General features: G+C 40.0%; 1 protein-coding gene across 1 annotated transcript in view; it reads left to right on the top strand.

Annotated features, from left to right (window-relative positions):
- The window catches only part of LOC138371899 (uncharacterized), a 29,094-nt gene extending 2,827 nt beyond the window's left edge, over positions 1-26,267 (top strand). Inside the window, exons 2-4 of the mRNA XM_069336947.1 lie at positions 14,487-14,594; positions 20,981-21,091; positions 26,191-26,267. Coding sequence (XP_069193048.1) covers positions 14,487-14,594; positions 20,981-21,091; positions 26,191-26,267 — 296 coding nt within the window. The remainder of the gene's footprint in view (positions 1-14,486; positions 14,595-20,980; positions 21,092-26,190) is intronic.
- The last annotated feature ends 338 nt before the right edge of the window (positions 26,268-26,605 follow it).

The raw sequence follows: 26,605 nt of genomic DNA, 5'->3' as shown, positions 1-26,605 counted from the left end.
ACCAGCCAATTATCATATAGATGGGCGAGCATTTGAGAACTGCGAGTCTTACAGATACCTTGGTGTCCCCATTAACGACCCTGGGTACCTTTCTTCTCTCAAGAGGAGACTTTGGGAGAGATTAAAGCCCTTGCGGGTCCTTCTTGGTGTCAATCATGGACTTAACGTGAGACTTGCTAGAATGTTTTATGTATCATTTATACGCTCTGTGATTGACTACAATGCTCTACATCTCACACTGTATACTGACAAAGAGCTGAAATCTCTTGAAACCTTGCAAAATGAAGCTATGCGTCTCATTCTTGGGGCTCCAAAGTCCACGAGAATAGTTAACATGAGAGCAGAGTTAAAATTACCTACCATAAGTGAGAGAATTTTGTCTATTAGCACAGTTTTCGGCGTGAAGGCATTGAGTAGATCTAGACAACAATGAAGTTTCAAGCTAAACTTTCTAATATGCTGCACTCACCTGAGGTCTATAGAAGAAGAACGAAATCTGATTATGTATATTGGTTCTACAAGGTAGCCAACTCCATCAAAATATTAAATATGTACCCAACTCGACTAATGATTAATCAGCCAATTACTCCATGGGATAACTGGGATCTATCAGTTGATTTTGTAAATGCGCCCAAGAAAGATAGTGTGCACACTACATTATTAAAACAGTTAACACTGAAAAGCATCACTGAAAGTACTCAGAGTATGGGTAACGATGTTTATCAGTGCTATACCGACGGCTCTGTAGAAGAAGGTGGACGATGTACCGGATGTGCATGTAACATATTTGAACAATCTTCTCTCGTACATACAGCAATGAAGCGCGTCAATGACTGGGCAAGTACAACTTAAACCGAACTTGCAGGCATATACCTTGCCACTGAATTTTTAAAAGACAAAGGCAGTGGACTTATATACTGTGACTCGCAGAGTGCACTCCTGGCATTGAACGCACATAGTAGTGACACCCAGAAAATAGTCAGTGATATTCGAATGAATGTTTTAGCTGCCAAAGAAAACAGATTTGAGATTAAATTCCTATGGATACCATCACATGTTGGCATCTCAAGGCATGACACTGTTGATATGCTTGCTAAGTCAGCCTGTAGAAAACCAGTGGTAGAAATTGATATGGGTGTTTCATTAGCAGTGACAAAGAGAATACTTAAACAAATAACTAATGAAAATCTCACCGACCTAACAAATTCTCCAAGACCTGAAAGTTGTAGCATTAAATATTATGATAGATATCGTGAGGAGACATTCACATATGGGACTAATAGAACAAGAACCCGGCAATGTGATGTTATAGTGGCCAGAATACGCCTGGGATATAGACGTATCTGGCAGCTTTCTCAAAACCCAAATGTCGAGTACACAATGTGTCAACTTTGTGAAAGAGAAAACTTGCACTCTCTTGAACATTATATTGTAGAATGTCCCATACTGACTGACTTTCGCCCTCCTGGGCTAAGGTATGCTGAACTCTGTAGTTACTATATGAGTACTGGAACACTTGATGATATATTGGACTTTGCATCCAAGATTGACCATGTAATATATCAATCATACAATGTATGAATGTATGTGATGTAACTATATAACCTGAGCTTGTAAAAGCACCTTCATCACCTTCAGTGATTAAGTGCTTAATTGCACACTAGTTTCTTTATCAGCTACCTTGAGGTGCTTCCGGGGCTTAGTGTCCCCGCGGCCCGGTCGTCGACCAGGCTACCTCACCCTGTCAGAGTAAATGAGACAGATGTATGTGAATGCATATGTGTGTGTGTATATATGTATGTATATGTGTGTGTGTATGTATATGTATGGGTATAAAGTATATATGGAAGCTGATCAGAATTACATTTCACCTTTGTAAATGTACATTAATGACACTATGTAAAAGACACATCAAACACTTTATGTAGGGCATACGTAAATCTGTGTATCTATGTATTTACGTATGTAGGTTAGCTTAGCATTTTAAAAGCACCGAACCACCTTCTGTGGTTGAGTGTTCAATAAACCCTTGAACTATATGTTTAACACTTCTCTAACCCTGTCCATGGAGGACAGAAGAAAATGTATATATCCTGGTTAGCATTGTAAATGTGTGGCCACGTCTGTGGTAGAAAATAATAATAAAAAAAAAATGATTAGTTATTTCATGCATAATGGCTGCCAGTGTCTGCTGGAAGTGAGCTCTGACTCCCGGGCCCTGCCTTCTGGCCTTGTACTACTTGTTGTTAACATTTCATTATTATGACGATTAAATTCTTGGTCAAATAGTTAACTTTGTTGGGGGACAGGCAGCCCGATTCAAGGGTGCTGAGTCTGTCCCGACTGTGAGAGCAGTCTATAGAATTCCTAACACTGGTGTGTCCGAATTCAACTCTAACCTTAGAAAACTAATACTATATAACAGACTGAACAAAAACCGAATTTATATATATACTATACTATATAACAACATGGAAAGCCATCTCTAACAGCCTAGGAACTAAACAACACTCACATAACCAGATAAAACTCTCAAAGGATGGTTACTAGTATACATATACATATATATATATATATATATATATATATATATATATATATATATATATATATATATATATATATATATACATATATATATATATATATATATATATATATATATATATATATATATATATATATATATATATATATATATATATATATATATATATATATATATATATATATATTGTGACAATAATCTCTTTCAAGAGAGATTGAGCCTGCTCTTCCCTACCTAAAGTTACGTTTATTCTACAAGTATAAGATGCTACATTCAAGATACGTCCACCAGTAGCACAAAACGTTTTGACCAGGAGGCAAAACGTACCCTAAACCCCCAACTCCACGCTGGCTCGTCATCAACCAGCTAACTACCCTTCCCAGCCTGCCTGCTCCTGATTGGTGACTCGCCGACTGCACACCTGCACACTGCACCTCAGCGCCATCTACCTGAGTCGATGTCTGAGCTTGAACCAGCCATCAACTTCAGAATATTCTTTGTGCTCTAAAAGTTGACATCTCTCTCTGGCATACTAAGCTCTCTGGCTCTGTATACTAAGGGAGGTCTCAGCCATAGCCAATATTCTCAGCACCATTATTACTATTTTATCTATTGCTGTTTTTGCATTTATCTTTGTTCTTTAATTGCACTGTTCATAGCCACGGGACTTGTCTTTATTTTTATTTGTGTTTAAAGTACCTGTATATTAAAGTTTCATTGTTCATACTTTGTGTTTTACGTGTTCCTCCCTCTCACTTACCACAGACAACAGGCAAGCAGTCTATCTTTTTTTTTTTTTGTAAATGTGACAGGCATTGACACCAGCTATTGGAGGACTGCCGAACATCTACACTCCAACACTTTCCCGTCACAATATATATATATATATATATATATATATATATATATAAATATAGAAGGGAGTACCACCTCTAGCTGGAAGAAGGGGGACCCATATATATATATATATATATATATATATATATATATATATATATATATATATATATATACTATATAACAGACAAATAACAAACCCTGCTTTCAGACAACACTCAGCTCCCTTGTTTAAATCCCTTAACATGCTAAATATTAACTCCCTCCACACATTCGCTTGTGTCAACTACATTTACAAAACCCTGTTCTTAAATGCAAACCATGCTCTGAAACTCTCCCTGGACAGATGTAATAGGACCCATTATCACCACACCAGAAATAAATATCTCTTTGATATCCCCAGAGTCAAACTTAATCTGTGTAAACACTCTGTGCAAATAAAGGGACCCAGTCTATGAAACTCACTCCCTACTGAATTGAAAAACTGTCAAATTCTTGCCTCATTCAAAAACGAAAAGTACCTAATTTCATCTTCGTAGTTTCCTACACTGAGCTTTAAATTTGCTCTGTATCTAGTGTTACCCAATCTCTCAATCTTTATGTACTTAATCCAAACTACTTTATTGTGTTCATTGCTGTCTTCTTTTATGTGCTAGCCATATGCTGTATTGTGCCTACTAATTTTTGTTAAACTACCATTCAAGATGTCATTGCAATCAATCTGAGCTACCTGTGTGCTTTAATATACCTACAATTTTCTCTCATCTTTTATTTTTTTCTTGCTATGTAACTGTATCATTTTTATAAATTTTGCTAGTATTTACCTACTTAAAATTTTCTTAGATTAAGGACCTGCCCGAAACGCTGCGCGTACTAGTGGCTTTACAAAAATGTAATTACTATGCTATGTATCCTCAAAATCCCAATGTACCTTCTTGTATATAAATAAATAAATAAATATATAAATAAATCTAATTATCGCAGGGGACTTTAATATTGACCTCTGCGAGCCTGATAACTCTCCTGCTGCTAGTTTCCTCATCTGTATGAATTCCTGCTTCCTCATACCCTTAATCACTAGACCTACTAGAATCATTGATACTACTGCCACGGCTCTTGACCACATCTGGACTAACATAACCTCTCCACTTACTTCAGGGATAATCATTGATAGGACCTCAGACCATTACCCCTCATTTCTCCTAACCAACATTAATAAACCACCTCAAGATACAAGGAAGATAAGCTTTAGGTTGCACAATGAAACTTCTATAAGCAAGTTCATTGCTGCTGCTGCTAATATCAACTGGGAGGCTGAATTAGGTGACATAGTGAACATCAACCTAGCAGTGCAAACCTTTCTTCAGAAAATTCTGAACCTTTATAACTCACACTGTCCAATGCCAACGAAACAAGTTACAAATAAAAGGTTAAACACTCCATGGCTTACAAAGGCTATAATTAAATCTATTAATAAAAAACATGACCTTGAAAAGATGTATAGATTTCTATACTTCTTTTTTAAACTTCTAATTTCTATAGTATAGAGGATAGATTATAGCCACCAAAGAATTTTCAAAGATTTACTCATCCATGCTGTCTAAAATAATTAGAAGAGCGAAAATAAAATACTACGAAAATAAATTTACCCAAACTAAGGTTAGCATTAAGAAAACATGGAGCACTATCTTCCAAATATTAGGTTAAAAAAAGATTTTGAATAAAAAACCAATTCTCCTATCCATTGACGATTGTGTGCTTTCGGCATCAGAAACTGCTATTGAATTCAATAGGTTCTTTTCATCCATTGGTACATTCCTTGCTCATGATATTCCATCCTCGCTCCTTAATATTAAATACTGTGAGATGTAGTGTACCTACCCATCCTGTGAGATGTAGTGTACCCAACACCCATCCTGTAAGTGGTAATGTACCCCCCATACCCATCCTCTGAGTGGTAGTGTACCCCATACCCATCCTGTGAGTGGTAGTGTACCCCATACCCATCCTATGTGTGATAGTGTACCCATCCTTGGAGAGGTGGAAGCATCTACCTCCAATTTTAACGGAAGTCTACCTGTAAAATTAGTGAGCACTGGAGAATTGATCAATTCCTGCTTAATATTCCTGAATGCATTTTCCTCTCTTGCTGCCCACTTAAATCTAGCCCCTTTTTTCAACAATTCATACAAGGGTGCTAATTTTGTTGAAAAGTTCTTCACGAACTTACAAAAATATGTAACCATCCCAACAAAAGACTGTATTTCCCCAACTGATGTTGGATCTGGGGCATCTATTATAGCAGCTACATTTTTGTGAGAAGGAGTAAAGCCCTTACCTGAAATATGGTACCCCAGATATTCAATGGCCTTGGTCTTCAACGTTGTTTTTTCCTTATTAATCTTCACATTGTGCTTTTGCAAAAGATTCAAAACTTGTTCTAATCTAGCATCATGCACTTCCTCATTCTCTCCACATACAATAATGTCATCTAAAAAACTAGCCACACCTTCAATGTTAACTAACAACTGGGACATGAATCTCTGAAAAATTGCTGGAGACGAGGAGAGTCCAAAAGGAAGTCTTTTATACTTAAATAACCCCTTGGGGGTATTAATCACTAACAATTTCTGGCTCTCCTCCTCTACAGGAATTTGCAAGTAAGCATCTTTCAGGTCAGTCTTAGAAAAAATTGCTCCCTTGCAGACCACTGACAAGAACTCATCTATCTTAGGTAAAGGGTACTTCTCACAGTGTATGCGGCTGTTCAGTTCCTTGAAGTGCACAGATTCTCAAGGACTTCCGATCTGCCTTCAACACTGGTACAATTGGGGCTGCCCACTCACTATGTGTAATTGGCTCTAAGATGCCTTCTGCCACAAGCTTTTCCAGGGCTGATTCTACCAATTGCTTGTAATGAAACGGCACTGTTCTTGCCTTGAAAAATTTAGGTGAAGCCCCACTTTTCAGGTGAATTTTTGCCACCATGCTATTAATTGGCTTATCTGCCTCCACTGAATATTTGTCTAACATTTGTTCGGCACTTTTAATTGTTTTAACTATCGACAATTCATCTAGGCCCGCCAAGAAAATTCCCACTTTTTCCATGAGATCCTTACCACATAGGCTAGGATTAAGTGAATCCACTACATAAAAATCCTGGACAATTTCTTTTCCATTATAACCTTCTTTTGCCGACACCTTGCCATAGACCTTAATTGGTACATTATCATAAGCACTTAATGATTTTTTACCTGGTTTTACATTCAGTTGCAAGGTATCTGCCCAATCTCTAGACAATGTTGACACTGCAGCACCAGTGTCCAGTTCCAAGGGAACTAACTTCCCATTAATTACAAAATTCACCACTTGTGACTTCACTGAACATACCTTTTCTTTCACCGAATATAGTCTGCTTTCCTCACCTGCAGCTTCTTCAGACTGGTTACCTTCCTCTACTGCCTTGACCACAGTACCACTACCTCTTCTTCCTGCATTCCCTGGTCGTCTCCTCTCCCAGGCCTTGTTGTTCCTGTTCAGATATTCCCTACACACTCTCTGCAAGTGTCCCTCCTTGTTACAAAAGTTGCATATATATGCACGAAACTTGCACTTGCTACTTATGTGCTTGTATCCACAGTGTGTACATCTGGTCTGGCCCTGTACGACCATAATTTCCTGAGTAGAAGTCTTACTTCCAAAAGCCCTTTCCAGGTTCAATATCTTCTCGAGCACTGTCCATGAAGTCATCGATTGTAGATCCAAATTTTCTGCCACCAGGTTAGGGAAATAATTCTCCTTTTCCACTGCCATGAACAACTGGTCCCTAACCCTGCCGTCCAACTGTGCTCCGAAGTTGCAGTGGTTAGCCAAAGCCCTCAATTCCGCAAATAAATCCTGTACGGACTCGTGCTGCTTTTTCGTCCTCTTCTGGAAATCCATCAAACTCCTGTGATATAATGGTTTCACCACATACTGACGTTTAAGCAAAGCAATCAAGTCTACATAGGTCTTCGTGTGCGGTAGCTCAGGTGCATACAAATTTCCGAGAACACTATATGTTTCAGAACCCAGTGAGACTAAGAGTACCGCTTTCTTGATGGCGTCCTCCTTAATCTCCCGGTACTGAAAGTTTGCTTCCAGCAGGCTGAGCCACAGGTCCAACGAGATCTTAGCAGTGTTTAACGGCTCGATTGACATGGTAGCCATGGCCACGGTGTAACACACTCCACTGTTATATGCGAAGCGTCCACTCGTCCACACGACGTACCCTGCACTGTCTTGATCCTCACACCACGTCTCGTACCCAGGCTCTCTGCCGGAGATGTTTAATTCTCGTCGCCACTGTTATGGTTTTGGTCAGACAAACAATCTTCGTCCACATGGTTTTATTCTCCGCCAGTAACAACAACAAAACAATTATCAGGTACATGAAATATTATTAACAAGATCATAAACAAAAGAGCATCTGCTCCAAACATGCTACCTCCAACATCTGTAGTACTCAATCCCAACAAAGAGCGTTTTGAATATGATAAAGTCAGGGAACGTATTTTGCGGGCATATGAAATTACGCCTGAAGCTCACCGCCAAACTTATCGCAACCTTAGGCCTACTCACAACCAACAGCTCACTGAATTTGTTAATGATCAAATTTGATTGTTTGATAAATGGATTCGCTCGGCGAAAGCCGAAACATACGAGGCTCTCAGGAACGTAGTTTTAATGGAGCATTTTATAGATATTATGCCAGAGAATGTTTCACATTACATTAGAAGTAGGATAGAGGTAAATTCTAAGATAGGGGATTTGGCCAAGATGGCAGAAAACTACCAGTTGGCGGGCAAAAGGCCCAATAAAAATAATTATACCCCACAGAGTAGCAAAACATATACCCACAGCCAGTCCAGACCAGCTCATTCTAACCATTTAACTAATGCACCTTCTATTTCAGACATAACTAACCCTGTTAAATTGTCTAACCCCACGGCACCTAAGAGTGAACCGAAGGGTAATTCTGTTAGTAATGTCTCTTCTCCCCGACGTATCTGTGGTCACTGTAAACGTCCAAACCACGTTATTAGCCGTTGTTGGCAACTGTACCCGGAAAAAAGACCCAATACTAGTTGTGACACAGGGCTTGAGGCCTTCGGAAGGGTTTGGGAGTAAGACCTCCAACCCACAGTGGTTGGACTTGCTTACCCCATTCTTATCGAAAGGGAGACTACTTTTGTCTGAGGGTTCTTCCTGGAAGGACGTGGTGATCTTCCGAGACACCGGTGCCATCCAGACTTTAATTTTAGAGAGTGCGTTGCAAGGTGCAAACACTCTCGACACTGGAGAGGTGGTACTGGTCGAGGGTGTCACTAGTGATACTCGAGCAGTACCCCTCCATAAGGTTACCCTGGAATCTGATTTCCACAAGGGTGTTTGTACAGTCGGAGTCACTTCATACCTACCTTTCCCTAATGTTGATGTAATAGTTGGTAATGATTTAGCAGGGGATAAGGTAGGGGACTCCAGACTGCCTATTATGTTGCCTACCCCTAAGGTTTGCCTGGATCCACCCGCCGCAGAGGATAATGTTGTGTACCCTGCGTGCGCGGTGACCCGGTCTATGGGACTTAAATGTAAGGGCAGCCCTGTGCTTGCCAAGGTGGTAAATCCCAAGGACACGAGGAACTTTCCGAGTGGTGAAAGCCAAGTGGACCTTGCGGACACATTCATGGGCCGACTTGATGACGTGGCCGAGGACATTGTGGAGAGCCTGCCACTGCCACCTACCAAGAGTAGTGGGGAGGTGGAGGAGAACACTGTTGATCCTCGGCCAATGGCATCTGACCAAGGCCTAGATGCCTCCTTGAGTGAGTTACAGAAAGCTGACCCCACTCTTGCAGATTGTCATGAGACAGCCGTCTCTATGGAGGAAATTGTAGACGCAGTAACTGGGTACTACTACAATGATCGGATTTTGATGAGAAAATGGAGACCACAGAGTGCACCCTTGTCAAATGAGTGGGAGGTAGTCCACCAGGTTATGTTGCCGACCTGCTATAGAGAAAGAGTTTTGGCCGCTGCTCATGATGATCCTATGGGGGGACATCAAGGTATTACGTATCACAAAATTTTAAGGTATTTTTTCTGGCCCAAGCTGAAAAGCGATGTGGCAAAATTTTGTAATGCGTGTATTGTTTGTCAACTTGTTGGGAAACCAAACCAGACTTCACCTAAAGCTCCTCTAAGGCCTATTGTCATGCCAGAGGAACCATTTTCTCATGTGGTAATGGACTGTGTTGGTCCATTACCTAGAACTAAGTCTAGTAATATTTACCTAATCACGATGATATGTATCACTACTCGTTACCCAGAGGCTTTTGCTGTAAGGAACATCCGAGCAAAAACTGTTGTTGCTCGTATGTTGCATTTTTTTCCACTTTTGGACTGCCTTGGGTCATGCAAACTGACAATGGTACTAACTTTAAGTCTGATATTTTTGAGCAATTTTGTAAGGACCATGGAATAATTCATAAGGTTTCCAGCCCATACCATCCACAGAGTCAGGGGGTAATTGAACGTTTCCATCTAACTCTGAAGCAGATGTTGAAGACATCGTGCGAGAGTTCCCTCACCTTCTGGGATGAGAATTTACCATATGTTTTGTTTGTGGCTAGAGAGGGATTACAAAGTTCACTGGGTTGTTCTCCTTTTGAGTTAGTCTTTGGCCATAAAGTTCGTGGACCCTTGCAAATGTTACAGGAGAATCTGTTAGGGAACGTAACGTTAACCGAAGGTTCGGCTTTCTTTGCGCAACACCACCAGAGACTCAAGGACTGCAAGGCAGCAGCACTAAAGTATCTAGGGAAGGCCCAAGAAAAGATGAAAGAACGTAACGATGCTAAGGCTAAGTGGCGGGTATTTCAGCCTGGCGACCCTGTCCTGGTATTAAAGCCTCGACTAGGGAACACTATGTCCCACAAGTACGAAGGCCCCTACATTGTGACAGAAAAGACTGGGGACCTCACGTACAAAGTGAGGCACTCTGACAAGTGTAACCAGGTAATGCTCGTACACTTGAATCGGCTGAAGAAATTCCAGGGCCCCAGGCCCATTGCACTAACCAATGTTTCCATTTCCAGTGAGGGAAGGGATGATTGTTCTGGGGACCCAACTAATCTCATTCTCAATAATTCTAGTTCTGTGAATGCTGTGGAGGAGGGACTGTCCCATTTGCAAATGGCCCAACGTGAAGAGGTGCAGTCGTTGCTTGATGAATTCTCCAGTCTGTTCTGGGAGGTCCCGACCCAGACTGATGCCATTTGCCATGATGTCAAGTTGACGGACTACACCCCCCATTCGCCTTCAACCCTATCGGATGAGTCCAGAAAAGAAGGCCATCGTATGGAAGGAGGTCGACTTCCTGCTCCAGCACGGCCTCACCCGGCCAAGCCAGGGCTCTTGGTGCTCGCCCTGCCTTTTGGTCCCCAAACCAGACGGCTCCTGGCGATTATGCACCGACTATCGGCAGCTCAACAAGGTGACCATTGTGGATGCTTATCCGCTGCCCCTCCTCAAGGACTGCATTGACGAGTTGGGAAACGCCAAGTACGTCTCGAAATTCGATCTCTCGAGGGGGTATTATCAAATCCCACTCACTGAACGTGCTAAACAACTAACTGCGTTCGTGACAGCCGAGGGTGTTTTTGAGTATCAAGTGTTACCGCTTGGCATGCGTAATGCCCCTGCCACGTTCCAGAGACTCATGAACTCTTTGCTCGCTAAGGTGCCAAATTGTTGCGCGTATTTAGATGATATCGTGCTCTTTGACAGTAATTGGGCTGACCACATAGCTAGGTTACGCCAGTTGTTCACAATTTTAAAGAACACAAATCTAACCTTAAATACAAAAAAGTGTCATTTTTGGCCAAGGCATAGTGACATACCTCGGTTATGAAGTGGGCCAAGGAAAAGTGTTACCTCAGCAAGATAAAATCAGTGCCATTCTGGAGTATCCAGTGCTAAAGTCTAAAAAGGACGTTCAAAGATTTATCGGTATGTGTGTGCGTACTATCGACGCTTTTGTCAGAACTTTTCCAGTGTTGCCACTCCTCTCACAGACTTGCTGCGGAAGGCCATTAAATTTAAGTGGTCATCAGACTGTGCAGAGGCATTTAAAAATTTGAAATTGATCTTAGCTTCCGCCCCAGTGCTTGCTAGTCCAAGGTTCGACCGACCGTTTAAAATTCATGTTGACGCGTCTGACTCGGGAGCTGGTGTAGTGTTGTTGCAAACTGGGGATGATCAGGTGGAACACCCAGTATATTATTACTCTGTGAAATTTGACAAGGCGCAACGCAATTATTCAGTGGTAGAAAAAGAGGCGTTGGCGCTAGTGTTAACATGTAAAAAGTTTGAAGTTTACCTCACAGGTAATATAGTGGAAGTGTACACGGACCATAACCCACTAGTCTTCCTGACTCAGATGAAGGGGAAGAATAAATGCATCCTCAGGTGGGCATTGTTCCTACAGGACTTCAATCTGTCTATTACCCACCTACCGGGCCGGCTCAACATGATAGCCGACGCTCTGTCCCGGTTGCCTGAATAACATTCATCTGGGCCACAGGAAGCCATTTACCAACTGTCATGCTTTAGTTATTTTTTTTTAGGTTCTCCTGTGACATTAAATATTCCGTGTCCAATTTATTTACTTCCCTGATTTTTTTGTATATGTTCTTTTTTTATCTTTCAGAGAATTCCTTTGTGCTTTTCTTGCAGAGAAATTGTTGTTTTGATTGATTTTTTCTTTTATGGCATAGATTTTCCTTTTTATTCTCTGCATACTCCTACAAAAAAAAAATATGACTACTATTCTAGTAGTCACATTTTTTTTCTCTGAAGGGGGGAGGAGTGTTACGACCCTGGGTTCCTCAAATGGAAACCAGAGGTCAAAATTGAACTAAATAAGCTACGTTAGATTAGCAAGACGCAAGTCGATGTGTCTCTGTTCGTATCTTCCCTGCCAAATGTAAGATGAATCTTGTTGCTCACAAGCATTCAAACTCTTGAGCTTGTTGTGGATTAAGTATAACATTGTTATAAGATTAACTACCCTGAGAACGATGAAAGTAACAATATGTTGCATAGGGAAAGATTTTTAATGTGCTTAGCTGCACGATCAATTAGGCTCCTCCCGGCACCACCACAATGCGGGAGGCCTGAGCTGGTCGCTGGGAGCATTCTTCTCTGGCTGGCGTTCGTGGGGACGAGACCTACTCTGTGGCTGCACCCCTACTCTGTGGCTGCACCTCTCCTCTTCTCCCTTCTCCTCTTACTTATTTCCCTTACCTGAAGTTCCTGTACCATTAAGTTAAGTACGATGTGTTTTAAGTGTACCTACTCTGGTAGTAAAGATTGGTGAGACCTGGGGGTAGTATTTGCCAGTGTTTTGGGTACCCCTAAGTGTTGTGTTTTGTATTAGGGTACCACGTGGTCTCACTACCCTAAGCTGCATCCAGCTTCAGTGCTTTTCCAGTAGTACTTTACCCTAGCTTGTTCACAATGTAAACCTTGTATCCTGTCTATGTGGACCAAGGCTTTTAACGTAAGATAGTGTGGTAAAGTAATTATTATTATTGTTATTGGTGTGAGTGTATATGGGGGGTTGTTAAGGGTTTAATAAATAAGTAAGTTAGAACGGAGTATTCCTTCTTCCTGTGTGGGAGTGCAATGATCAACCTCTAGTCTGACATGGTCTAGTAGCAAGTTATTATTACTGTGGATAGTTTATTTTGGGCGCCGGGCCTTTTAGTTCTCCCATATTTGATAACTCTGTATTCTAACTACCCTTACCCCTTAATAGTACCAGTTCCCCCATAGCAAGCCCACCATTATCTTAACACCTACCAATTTTTGTCAACTACCATTCAAGCTGTCATTGCAATCAATCTTAGCTACCTATGTGCTTTAATATACTGTACCTACAATTTTCTCTCGTCTTCTTTTTTTTTCATTCCATGTAACTGTTATCATTTTTTTGTCTATAAATTTTGCAAGTATTTACCTACTTACAATTTTCTTAGATTAAGGACCTGCCCGAAACGCTGCGCATACTAGTGGCTTTACAAGACTGTAATTACCATATTATGTATCCTCACATTCCCAATGTACCTTCTTGTATATGCATAAATAAATAAATAAATAAACTACAAATATCTTCAGTTTTACTTTAAATTTTGCCCTGAAAGAGTTTTCATATATAGATCCAGTTTCTGCTGTTCTTCTGACATAAAAAGACCTTTGGTTTAATAAGTTATTAAGATGTTTTCAACAATATTACTAGGGCGTTCACAGATTCTAACATGGGCGACCCTTATGGAAACGCAACATTTGGGTTGACCCGATTGACAGACTGGTTATATTCCAACAGGGTCTGAGACATTTGTTCAAGCCACGAGGCCTACCCCAGGGCACGTCCCACTGGGATAAAATACGGAAAATATATAGTGTAATATGAAAATGTGGATCTAGGAATTAGTAATAAAGTGATTGAGTACCATTGCAAGCCGGAAATTAGGTGGAAAATTCCTTGTAAGAATACAAGCAAAGAATAAATCAGTGTTATAAATCGAGTAACTAGAAACTGGTGACATCAATCTGGGACAACAAGAGGTCAACTTTACCGCACCGGGGGACCAGCTTCGCTACCCTATTTACCTGCCATAAAGTTTGAACAAAATAACATACATAATATTACAAATATACGGTATACATATAATATTATAAATATTAAATATATAAATATATACATATAATTTTATAAAGAGTTAAAAGGAATGACATCAACAAGTGAAGCACAAATATAATACAATACATCAGACAATGGAGAGGTGTGGCGAGTGTTCGGGAGTACTGGGAAGACATAATGTAGGCGTCAAGTGTTGCATCTGTAACATAAGATTTCACCTGGGCTGTACAGAATTATCTCCAGGATGCACAAAAAGGCAAGGAATTTACTGGGTTTGCAAAGATGACAGATTAATGTTAGAGAACATAACTAAACTGATGAAAAACATTCCCGAGTCACAGAGATTATCATTCACAGACAAGTTACCAGTGATATATGCGGACTGGGAAAAGACAACATTGGATAACAACCAAAACACAGGAACAGATAGTTTAGAGAACCGCAGCAGTAGTGTGGAGGAAGAGGGTATTGTGGTACAAAATAACAGCAATATTGCAGAGCCAGGTAATATAAACAATGAGAGCAACAGTGAGATAGAGTGCATAGATGAAGGAATTGGGACGAAAACCGGAGATGGCTCCAATAAAGAGGTAGACAAGACAGACACAGGTATAATTACCTTGAAAACGCAAAACCGGAACATATTTGCAAATTCTACGCTAAAGGAATATGCAAATATGGAAAATTAGGAGCAAAATGCAATTTTCTGCATCCTCGAAAATGCAGGAACATGTTGGCGAAGGGTACATGCCGTTTTGGAACAGGGTGTAGATACTTCCACCCTAAATTATAAATAAATAAATAAATATGTTTATTCAGGTAAGGTACATACATACATACAAGTGATGTTACATTAATGGATTGATATATAGATAGAGCTAGTACATACAATGCCTAAAGCCACTATTACGCAATGCGTTTATGTCAATTTTCAATTAGGTACAAAAAATGCTACAATCTTCAGTGTCCGGAATTCCACGTGAGAGGTACAGAGCGTTATAGACGGGAAGATCAATATGACACTACTGGAAATTTTTTAGAGGAAGGCAGAAACAGAGTAGTAAATATAAGAGAGAGGAACAGTCAGATGGAACCATTACAGGATTACAGAGGGGAAGGGAGATACCCACAAGACTGGAATACAAATTATCAACAAGCACACAGGTACTACACCACACAACACCCGTCCTACTACCAAAACTGGACGAATTACTTCCAAAACAACACACCCTGGACCGGGGTAGAGTGGGAGGAGAACTGCCAAAGCCCACCAAAAGTGACACGCAATATGGGAAATCATTCATATTTACAAACATACAAGGCTTGAAACCAAAATCAAGAAATAAAGTTAAGTTCATAAATGGCCTCCTAATAGAATCGAACTCAATATTTGGTGCATTTACAGAAACCCACACAAAAGACCACATGGATAGTGAAATTTGGATTCCGAATTATAATCTATATAGATGTGACAGAGTAATTAGGTCAAGTGGAGGAGTATGTCTGTATATTAAAGTGGAGCTGGCATGCACAGAGCTCCTGAACTCGTCCAATGAGGTGGTAGAGGTACTTGGAATCAAGGTAGAAAATATGAATCTACTTATTATTTTAATATACAAACCGCCAGATGCAACAGTTGAGGAATTCACTGAACAGATCCACAAAATAGAGAATATCCTTGATAACCTAGCAAACCCAGTACCAGATATCATCTTCCTTGGAGACTTCAATCTACCCAGTTTACAATGGAGAATAGTAAACAATAACATCATAGCAGGAAGTCAGCCTGGAAATAACCAACCACAGGTCAGAGAACTACTGAGATTATGTGACAAATTCTCGCTCAGTCAGAACCAACTAAGAACGAAAACATGCTGGACCTGATATTCACGAACAATGAGGAGCTAATCAGAGACATTACTGTCTCAGACACTACGTACTCGGACCACAAGCTCATTGAAGTGCAAACTAACATTAATAACGGTAGTAGGCCCAAGAGAAACAACAAGCGAGAAGGGCTATTCAATAAATTCAATTTTAATAATAAGAGGATAGACTGGAAGAAAATAAACAGGGAACTTACAAACATTCAATGGGAAAATGTTCTAAGAAATAAGAATCTTACACAGGGAATAGAAAAACTGACTTCTGAAGCATATAAAAATGAAAATAAAATAAAATGTTTATTCAGGTAAGGTACATACATACAAGATATTTTATAAATTGATCGATTTATAGATAGGGCTAGTACATACAATGCCTAACGCCACTATTACGCAAAGCGTTTCAGGCAGGAAAAACATTAATAACTAAAAACTTAATACTATAATAATAATAATAATTTTTATTTAGGTAATAATTTTTATTTAGGTAATAATAATTTTTATTTAGGTAAAGGTACATACATAAAGAGATTTTACAAAGTTTGTTGGCTTTATAGATAGAGCTCGTACATACAATGCCTAAAGCCACTATTACGCAAAGCGTTTCGGGCAGAAAATAAAACTATTTATACTATTTGAGTATAAAGAATAAAATGTGTTGAGAACAAATAAAAATAAAGATAAAAAAAGGGGGAAACATGGCTGAAAAAGCAGCACAAATACAATTAGGTCGACAAACAGCGTTGTTTAAGAAAACAGACATTGGTTGACAATAGAGGGGTAAGGTAGGTTACAGGGAATTTATTAGGTAGTGCTTCGTTTTTATCTTAAACTGGTTGAGAGAGGTACAGTCTTTAACATGGTTGGGAAGGTCATTCCATAATCTGGGTCCCTTGATTTGTAAAGCATTTCTAGTTTGATTAAGTCGTACTCTTGGAATATCAAAACTGAATTTATTTCTGGTGTGGTGCTCATGGGATCTGTTACAACCTTCAATGAAGCTTTTGAGGTCAGGATTGGCATTACAGTTCAGCGTTTTATATATGTATAATACACATGAGAGAATGTGCAGTGACTTAATATCTAACATATTCAGAGATTTGAGTAGGGGGGTACCGAGTGATGTCTGGGGCCAGAGTTGGATATTGTCCTAATAGCAGCTTTGTGTTGAGTAATTAGAGGACGTAAATTATTTTGGGTAGTAGAACCCCAAGCACAAATACCATAGTTGAGATATAGATAGATAAGGGAGTAATAGAGAGTAACCAGGGCAGGGCGGGGTACATAATATCTGATCTTAGAAAGAATACCAACAGTTTTTGAAACTTTTTTTGATATATTTAGAATGTGCCCCTGGAAATTCAGCTTGTGGTCAATGAGAACGCCAAGGAATTTGCTATCTAATTTGTTACAAATTTGGGTATTATTTATTCTGAGATTTATTTGATTAGAGGATTTATTGCCAAACAGAATATAGAAAGTTTTGTCAATGTTAAGGGTGAGTTTGTTGGCCGTTAGCCAAAGATAGACTTTATTTAGCTCAGTATTTATTGTGGCATTTAGAGCAAGGGGGTCAGGACTCGAGTAAATGAAGGTTGTGTCGTCAGCAAATAGAACTGGTTTGAGGTGTTGGGAGGCATTTGGAAGGTCATTAATGTAGATAAGAAAGAGGAGAGGGCCAAGTATGCTGCCCTGAGGAACACCGATGTTGATGGGTAGGGTGGGAGAAATTGAATTATTCACAGAAACATACTGGAGCCTGTCAGTAAGGTAAGATTTGAGGTACTGCAGGGAGTGTCCTCTGACTCCATAATGATGTAATTTAAGAAGAAGGTTTTGGTGGTTGACAGTGTCAAAAACCTTACGCAGGTCCACAAATAACCCAACAGGGAACTCATTTTTATCAAGAGCTGCATGAATCATGTTAATCATACTAATAAGTGCATCGTTAGTGCTTTTTTTGGGTCTGAAGCCATATTGACAACAGCTAAGTATATTGTGTTTGGCTAGATAAGAGTAAACTGCTTGTAGATTAGTTTTTCAAATATTTTTGACAAGTTTGGCAGGATTGATATAGGTCTGTAGTTGTTAACATCTGTGAGATCACACATTTGTGGACAGGGGTTACTCTCGTTTTTTTTTAGAATATCTGAAAAGGTTTGGAGTTCAAGTGACTTGTTGAAGAGCAATGCAATAGCAGGGGCTAAAGATCTGGAGGCTTTTTTGTAAATTAAAGTTGGTATCTCCGCAAGGGCACTAGACTTGATTTTAAGGGAAAGGATTATCTCATTTATTTATTTATTTATTTTATTTATTTATATATATACAAGAATGTACATTGGGTTTGTGAGAATACCTTGGATAGTGCAGTATTTACACTCTTGTAAAGCCACTAGTACGCGCAGCGTTTCGGGCAGGTCCTTAATCTAACAGATAATTTTAAGTAGGTAATTTCTATCAGAATTGATAAATGATAAAGATACATTGCAAGAGAAAAATGAGATGAGAGAGCTTAGTAAGTATATTAAAGCACATTGTTATATTAAAGCTCTGATTGATTACATTGACAGCTTGATTAGTAATTTAAACAAGATTAACAGACACCATACAGCAGATTGACAGTACATATAAGACAGCAATGATCACAATGGTAAAGATGTTCAGATTGGGTACATAAAGATTGGGAGACTGGGTAGCAAAAGATTCAGATAAACAAGATTAATAAACACCACACAGCAGATTGGCAGCACATATAAGAAGACAGCAATGATCACAATGGTAAAGATGTTCAAATTGGGAACATAAAGGTTGGGAGATTGGGTAGCAAAAGATATAGTGCAATTTTAGGGCAAAAAGTGAAAAACTATGAAGATGAAATTAGGTACTTTTTAGTATTGATTTTGAATGATGTAAAAGTTGGACAGCTTTTCAATTCAGTAGGGAGTGAGTTCATAAACTGGGTCCCTTTATTTGCATAGAGTGTTTACACAGATTAAGTTTAACTCTGGGGATATCAAAGAGATATTTATTTCTGGTGTGGTGATAATGGGTCCTATTACATCTGTCCAGGAAGAGTTTCAGAGCAGGATTTGCATTTAAGAACAGGGTTTTGTAAATGTAGTTGACACAAGAGAATTTATGGAGTGAGATTATGTTTAGCATGTTTAGGGAGTTAAACAAGGGGGCTGAGTGTTGTCTGAAAGCAGAATTTGATATTATTCTGATAGCAGATTTTTGCTGGGTGATGAAGGACTTGAGGTGGTTTGCAGTGGTTGAACCCCATGCACAGATACCATAGTTGAGATAGGGATAGATTAGTGCATAATATAGAGAGATGAGAGCAGAGTTAGGTACATAATATCTGATTTTGGAGAGTATACCAACTGTTTTAGAGACTTTCTTAGTTATGTGTTGTATGTGGGTACTGAAGTTGAGTCTCTTGTCTAGGAATAGGCCAAGAAACTTTCCATCATTTTTATTGCTAATGTTTACATTGTCTATCTGAAGCTGAATTGCATTTGTAGATTTGCTTCCAAATTGGATGTAGTAGGTCTTTTCTATGTTAAGTGTTAGTTTGTTGGTTGACATCCATAAGTGGACTTTTTTTTAGTTCATTATTAACAACATCATTTAGTGTATGTGGGTTGGGGTTGGAGTAGATGAGGGTAGTATCATCAGCAAACAAAATAGGTTTCAGAATGTTAGAGACATTAGGCAGATCATTGATGTATATAAGAAATAGAAGAGGTCCCAAGATGCTGCCCTGTGGCACTCCAACGGTTATTGGTAGAGTGGGAGAGGTTATATTATTGATGGCTACACATTGGTGTCTATCACTAAGATAGGATTGGATATAGTCCAGTGCATGGCCTCGGATTCCATAATGATGGAGTTTACATAAGAGGTAATCGTGATTAACAGTATCAAAGGCCTTTCTCAGGTCAATGAAGAGTCCAATCGGAAATTCATTTTTGTCAAGGGCTGAGTAAATTATATCAAGGAGACTAATAATTGCATCGTTGGTACTCTTTTGAGAGCGGAATCCAAACTGACAGGGGCTAAGAATGTCGAATTTTACGAGGTAGGAGTAAAGCTGTTTGTAGATAATTTTTTCAAATATTTTTGATAGTATGGGTAGGTTCGATATTGGTCTATAATTGTTTATGTCTGCCGGATTACCTCCTTTATTAATGTAACCGCCTTCTGATGTGTCGTGGGGGACCACTGAGGAGGTGGCACCATCATTAGAAAACAATTGACGAGCGTGCGATGGGTCCACAAAGTCACTATCTGGCAACGGCGATGTGCTGCCCGCCAAACTCCCCCTTCCACCCCTGAACCCTCCAAACATGTGTTCGCTTGCCCATCAGGGGAAACTTCTAGTGATCTTGAAACCTTGTGTAGTGGAGCCCTTCCACGCAGGTTAACAGCCAACGCTGTGTTAAGGTATGTTCAAAACGACTCTATAGCTGGAAATGACCGACAAATTGTACTAGACCATTGGAGGCAAATGTGTGACATTGGTAATAAATTAAGAAATGTTCCTGGACTTATATCGTAGTGCAATAGATGATATGTATATAGATAATAAATATTAAGTGAACTAATAATATCAATATATAATGCTGATGACTTTAAATGCACAATTAACTAAGTTATCCGTCCTTAGCTGGAACATTGCATCCCTCAAAAAAAGGTTCTCAGATTTACATCACAAAGTAACAACTGAACACATCTATATTGTATGTCTCCAGGAGTGCAGAGTTCCCGCAAGATCCTCACCCCCGAAATTGCCCTCATTTGTTTCTTACAACCTCAGATCCAGTAACTCTTGCATTCTATACATCAAACAATCCCTACCCCATCAACTTCTGCCAGAAAAACAAACTGCCGGTCAACAGTATCATGGAGTGAGGATCTATGTGGGCAACTCTGTTCTCAATGTATGTAATCTATATGCTCCAGCAGGAAAGTTAAATTATATTGATCCTCCGGCCTGCGCTCATGCAGAGCCCTCCATCATTCTTGGTGACTACAATGCTAGACACAAGGACATTGGCGGCTCTCGCTTCAGTAACGGTAACGGGAATCAACTGCTGTCGCTACTAAATAGTCACCAAGATGTGCAGATTGTGGGTGACCTTGAACCCACGCATATTTGTGGAGGCATTCTAGACCTCTGTATTGGTTTCAACGACTCTCACGTCTGGTGCACATCATCTATTGTAACAGATTTGCTGTCAGATCATCACCCTAGATTGAATACTCTATGTGTAGGAAATACCATCCTGCCCGGTGGGACTTTCAAACGCAAACGGCTCAGTGTTCCTCCTGCTCGACGTGAAGACTTTGTTGCTCATGTGTCAGAGTGGTACAGCACTTATGATCCCTCCACAGTCCAGACATTTAACGACGATCTAGTACAGAGCATTCAGATGTTTGCTGACCCTTTAGGTCGGCCCCCTTGCACCATCCAATAGTCGGAACGATATGAAAGGTAATAAACACCATGCCTATTACAATGACCCCAAACTGCGTACTTTGAAACGCACTGCCAGACGAGTTGGGCTTGCATATAGGGAAACACGTACGCCAGCAATGCTCAAGCTCTTTCAGAAAGCCCTAGCCAAGGTGAGGGAGCGCATGACAGAGCTCAGGCAAGATAACTGGGAAACTTTTGTCAACAGTCTCAACTCTCATACCCCCCTCAGCCAGGCATGGAAGGATATTAAAAGAATTAAAGGCGATAAGATCGGCCAAGTAGCACACCCTCACCCTCTACACAAAGCAAACGAGTTAGTCAATGCTTGGGCAACCACCTCTAGCTTCAATAATCTTCCCCCAGACATACAGTTCAGATTAAATGCTGGTTACGGAGATCGAGAAAGGCTTGTTGACTTCATGCTCCACAAGGAAGATGAATGCAACGTGCCATTTACTGAGTTTGAATTACTCGCGGCCCTAAACAAAGGCAAAGCCACATCCCCCGGTGAAGATGGTATCACTTATGACATATTGCGTCTGCTCCCTTTAGTACCAGGGAATCCCCTGCTTGAGCTGTATAATATGAGCTATGTTACTGGGGAGCTTCCTAACTCTTGAACCAACAGTATAATCATTCCAATTCCCAAGCCAAATCAAGAGAATGCTTTCCGCCCAATTTCCCTTACTAGCTGCATTTGCAAAACATTCGAGAGAATGGTCCTAAACCGTCTCCTCCATAGAATAAGAACCATGCTATCCCCCCAGATATATGGCTTCATGCATGGAAGGAGTGTGTGCATCATTGCATCAACACCTTTCTTACCCTGCACACTGAAAAGTCATACCACCTTCCTAGATCTTAAGTCTGCCTTTGATATTGCAAATAGACATGTTATCTTGAGTGAGCTTGCAAGAATGAATATTGGTGGTCGGCTTCTTCGTTGGATCAGGGGCTACTTATCCAACAGGAAGTCATCTGTATTTTTCCAGGGGCATAGGAGTGTAACAAGAGACTTTGAACTAGGTACCCCGCAGGGTGGTGTCCTCAATCCTACTTTATTTAATATCTTAATAAACACGCTGTTAAACTCTATACCGAGCAAACCCAACGTCCACATCATTAGCTATGCTGATGATATAATGATACACACCACTGGGTATGCTAACACGCAGAACACTCCTAACTCTGTACTAGACTCATGTCAGGACCTAGGTTTAATTATCTCAGCAGAGAAAACAAAGATACTAAATCGGCGCCCACCCAGGCAGGGAGGAGCTGTTCGCAAGATGCAACTGTCTGATGGCTTCCAGCTTGACTATGTAAACAGATTCAAATACCTTGGCCTTGAGGTGCCACTGTATGGTCCTGTTGTATTCAGACTCTGTCGTCAGTTTAAAGAGAGGCTCCGAGCTCTCAGGGCTGTTGCAGGTTATCACTCAGGCTATGGTGTCAATGTCAGAATTGTCAAAATGATGTACCTTGCATACATTAGATCTTTAGTGGATTATGCTGCACCTCAGCTTGTTTTGATGCCTGAAAGAAAGCTTGGAGGGCTTGAAAAATTGCAGAACGAAGCCTTGAGGATAATCCTTGGGTGCCCTCGTACCACAAAGATACTTAATATGAGAAAGGAACTTAATATTCTGAGCGTTGTTGATTGTGTTACTAAAATTAACTGTCAAATTGGTATAAAAATGCTTAGGCTAACTCATCCTAATCCTTGCACAGAAGCCCTCCAGAATTTCTTTTTTGAAGATCAGCATTGTTCCAAATGGATAACAAAAACTGGAACTCAACTCAGAATGTATGGGGGTTCATGATTTGTACAAAGAGAAACAACAACGGCACTTTCCTGCACCGTGGGAGGTTACACCCTTTCCAGTTTTAATCCCTCCCTTTCCACCCAAGAAGCAAATTAGAGATCAGCCCAAGCTTCGTCTTGAGGCAAAGCTCAACGTCTTAAGCCATATTGATGCTCTGTCCACAGAGCATTCTCTCTCTCAAATTATATACACTGATGGTTCCCTACACCGCACCACGGGTGCAGCTGGAAGTGCAGTTGTCCTGACAATGGACGATGGCCTATACTTTGAGTGGGGAGTCCGTATAAACAACTGGGCCTCTACCCTTCAGACTGAACTATTTGCCTTGATCCTTGCTCTGAAATGTGTACAAGTCTCAAAACTTGATACATTAATTGTAAGTGACTCCTTATCATCCTTAAATGCTCTCAACTCTTTAAGACATAACTGTAACATGCTCGTGTCCGAAGCTAGACACAAATACAACAAACTGATTAAGGATGGTAACAGAGTCCATTTCATGTGGTCTCCATCTCATGTTGGCCTCCGAATGCATGATAGAGCTGATAAGTTAGCCAAAGAATCTGCCTTTAAAGGAGCCGTTGAGTGTAACCTTGGATTGTCAATGAGCAATCTGAGAGCAGCAGTACACCGAGAACTTCAAAAAGATCTTGTAGATCTGAGGCCAAGTGAAATTGACACCAGTAATTCCATCTATCATCATACTATCATGCAAGAGGAGCCACACATCTATAGATCATCCAATAAAATCAGCAGACTTCTAGATGTTACTACTGCTCGGCTTAGACTCGGTTACAAGTATCTCTGGGAATTCTCATTATCTGCTGATGTAGACATGAAAAAATGTAAACTGTGTCAACAAAATTATTCGCACACCCTCCGTCACTATGTGATGGAGTGCGAAAAGATACGTGAATTTAGAGACAATTCTATAACCAATGTTCCAGCGATGTGTCAATATTTCATTCAAAATGATCTGCTACCAGAAATTTTAGCCAAATATCCCCAGTTTTTTAACTGTAGGTAGTAACTAAGTGATTGTAACCTATCCACCTTTGCCCACTGGATGGGGGGCGGTGTGCAGGACAAACATATAAATTGTGACACTAGCTCTCCACATATGTCAGTTGCTTAATTTAGAACGTGTACTTGAGGTCGATCTCGAACCCATTGTTGATGTGACGACTTATATTGAATTTTGTAACTAGCTCATCAAGATTGTAACTTGCTTAGCTAAATGAATTGTGGGGTTCAGTCCCTGAGCCCATTACGTGCCTCTGCAACCCTTTCCACTACCGCCCACAAGATGGGTATGGGGTGCATAATAAATGAACTAAACTAACTAAACTAACTCATTAACGTCAGTGGAATTAGTAGGCTTTAGGTACAGAGACTGTGGATAGTTACCTGTAAGATAGTCCTTAACATCAGTACTGGAAGATGGAATATCATTTGCAAGGGATGACCCAATGGAAAAGAAGAACCTATTGAACTCAATAGCAGAATCTGAGGCTGAAAGTTGACCATCGTTATTGGACAGGAGTGTTGGTTTGTTATTTTTTTTTTTTTTTTGAGATATATACAAGAGTTGTTACATTCTTGTACAGCCACTAGTACGCGTAGCGTTTCGGGCAGGTCCCTGGAATACGATCCCCTGCCGCGAAGAATCGTTTTTTCATCCAAGTACACATTTTACTGTTGCGTTAAACAGAGGCTACAGTTAAGGAATTGCGCCCAGTAAATCCTCCCCGGCCAGGATACGAACCCATGACATAGCGCTCGCGGAACGCCAGGCGAGTGTCTTACCACTACACCACGGAGACTGTAAATTTAAAATCTTCTTTGATCCCAATATTTGTGAAATTGTGCTCCAAGTTTTTTTATTGTTGCTCTTTATTTGGGTAAATTTATCCTCGTAGTATTTAGTTTTTGCTCGTCTAATTATCTTAGATAGCAATAATGAGTAATTCTTTGAGAATTCTTTGGAGATGGTTCCGAACCTATACTTCTTCTCAAGGTCATGTTTTTTATTAATGGATTTAAGTATTCCCTTTGTAAGCCAAGGATTGTTAAGCCTTTTAGTTGTGACTTGTTTTGTAAGCATAGGACAGTGGGTGTTATAAAGGCTAAGAGTTTTTTGAAGAAAAGATTGCACTGCTAGGTTGATGTCCCCTATGTTACCTAACTCGGACTCCCAGTTGACATTAACAGCAGTTATAAAACTGTCTATAGCAGTTTCATTGTGCAGCCTAAAGCTTAACTCCCTTGACTCTAGAGGTGGTTTGTTAATATTTGTTAAGAGAAATGTGGGGTAATGGTCTGTAGTGCTATCGGTGATTATACCTGAAGTAAGTGGAGAGGTTATGTTGGTCCAGATGTGATCTAGAGTCGTGGCAGTACTATCAGTGATTCTAGTAGGTCTAGTGATTAAGGGTATGAGGAAGCAGGAATTCATACAGTTGAGGAAGCTAACAGCAGTAGGGTGTTCTGGCTCGCAGAGGTCAATATTAAAGTCCCCTGCGATAATTAGATGGTTTTTGTTCAGTCTGTTATCTAGTGTTAGATTTCTAAGGTTTGAGTTGAATTCAGACACATCTGTGTTAGGAATTCTATAGACTGCACCCACAGACAGGACAGACTCGCCACCCTTGACTCTGAAGCTGGCGAAGATATACTCCCCACGGCAGTTTCTATTGCTAATTACTTTTAAGCATGTTAGTTCTTGGTGGTAGTAAAGAGCCGTACCACCACCTCTCTGAATTTGACGACAGTTGTGAATTGCCGAGTAGTTAGACATGTTAAAGAGTTGAGTAGTATCCTCTTTAACCACGTTTCAGTAAGTATAATAAAAGAGAATGTGTTGTCAATAGTTTCAGTCAAGGCACTAACATCATCGAAGTGTTTATCTAGGGATCTGACGTTCAAGTTGATCACAGAGATATTGTGATTATGTGTTAATACATTGTTTACATCATGTGCTGTAAAATATCTGCAATTTTGATCATTAAAGTGATGATTTTCATAGATAGTGGATAAGAGGTTTAGTTCTGGGTCTATACTTGTCTGCAAAAAAAGGCTGGTTGTAGGAAAACAAGGCTAGAATGGCAATTACAAAATAAAATTTTGATATAAAAGGGGGAAAAAATATATAAACAAGACTATACAATACAAACACAAATGAACAAAAAAAGAAAAATTAGGTAGATTGCTTACAAGTACTCTCAGGTACACTGTAAGTAATAATTTGCATTTTGAGACACAAGCAAAGCCAGGGATACAATGGAG

This window comes from Procambarus clarkii, chromosome 37 (assembly GCF_040958095.1).
Source record: "Procambarus clarkii isolate CNS0578487 chromosome 37, FALCON_Pclarkii_2.0, whole genome shotgun sequence".
Taxonomy (NCBI): Eukaryota; Metazoa; Arthropoda; class Malacostraca; order Decapoda; family Cambaridae; genus Procambarus; species Procambarus clarkii.
Note: the sequence above shows the minus strand (reverse complement) of the source record. Positions and strands in the feature narration are given on the sequence as shown.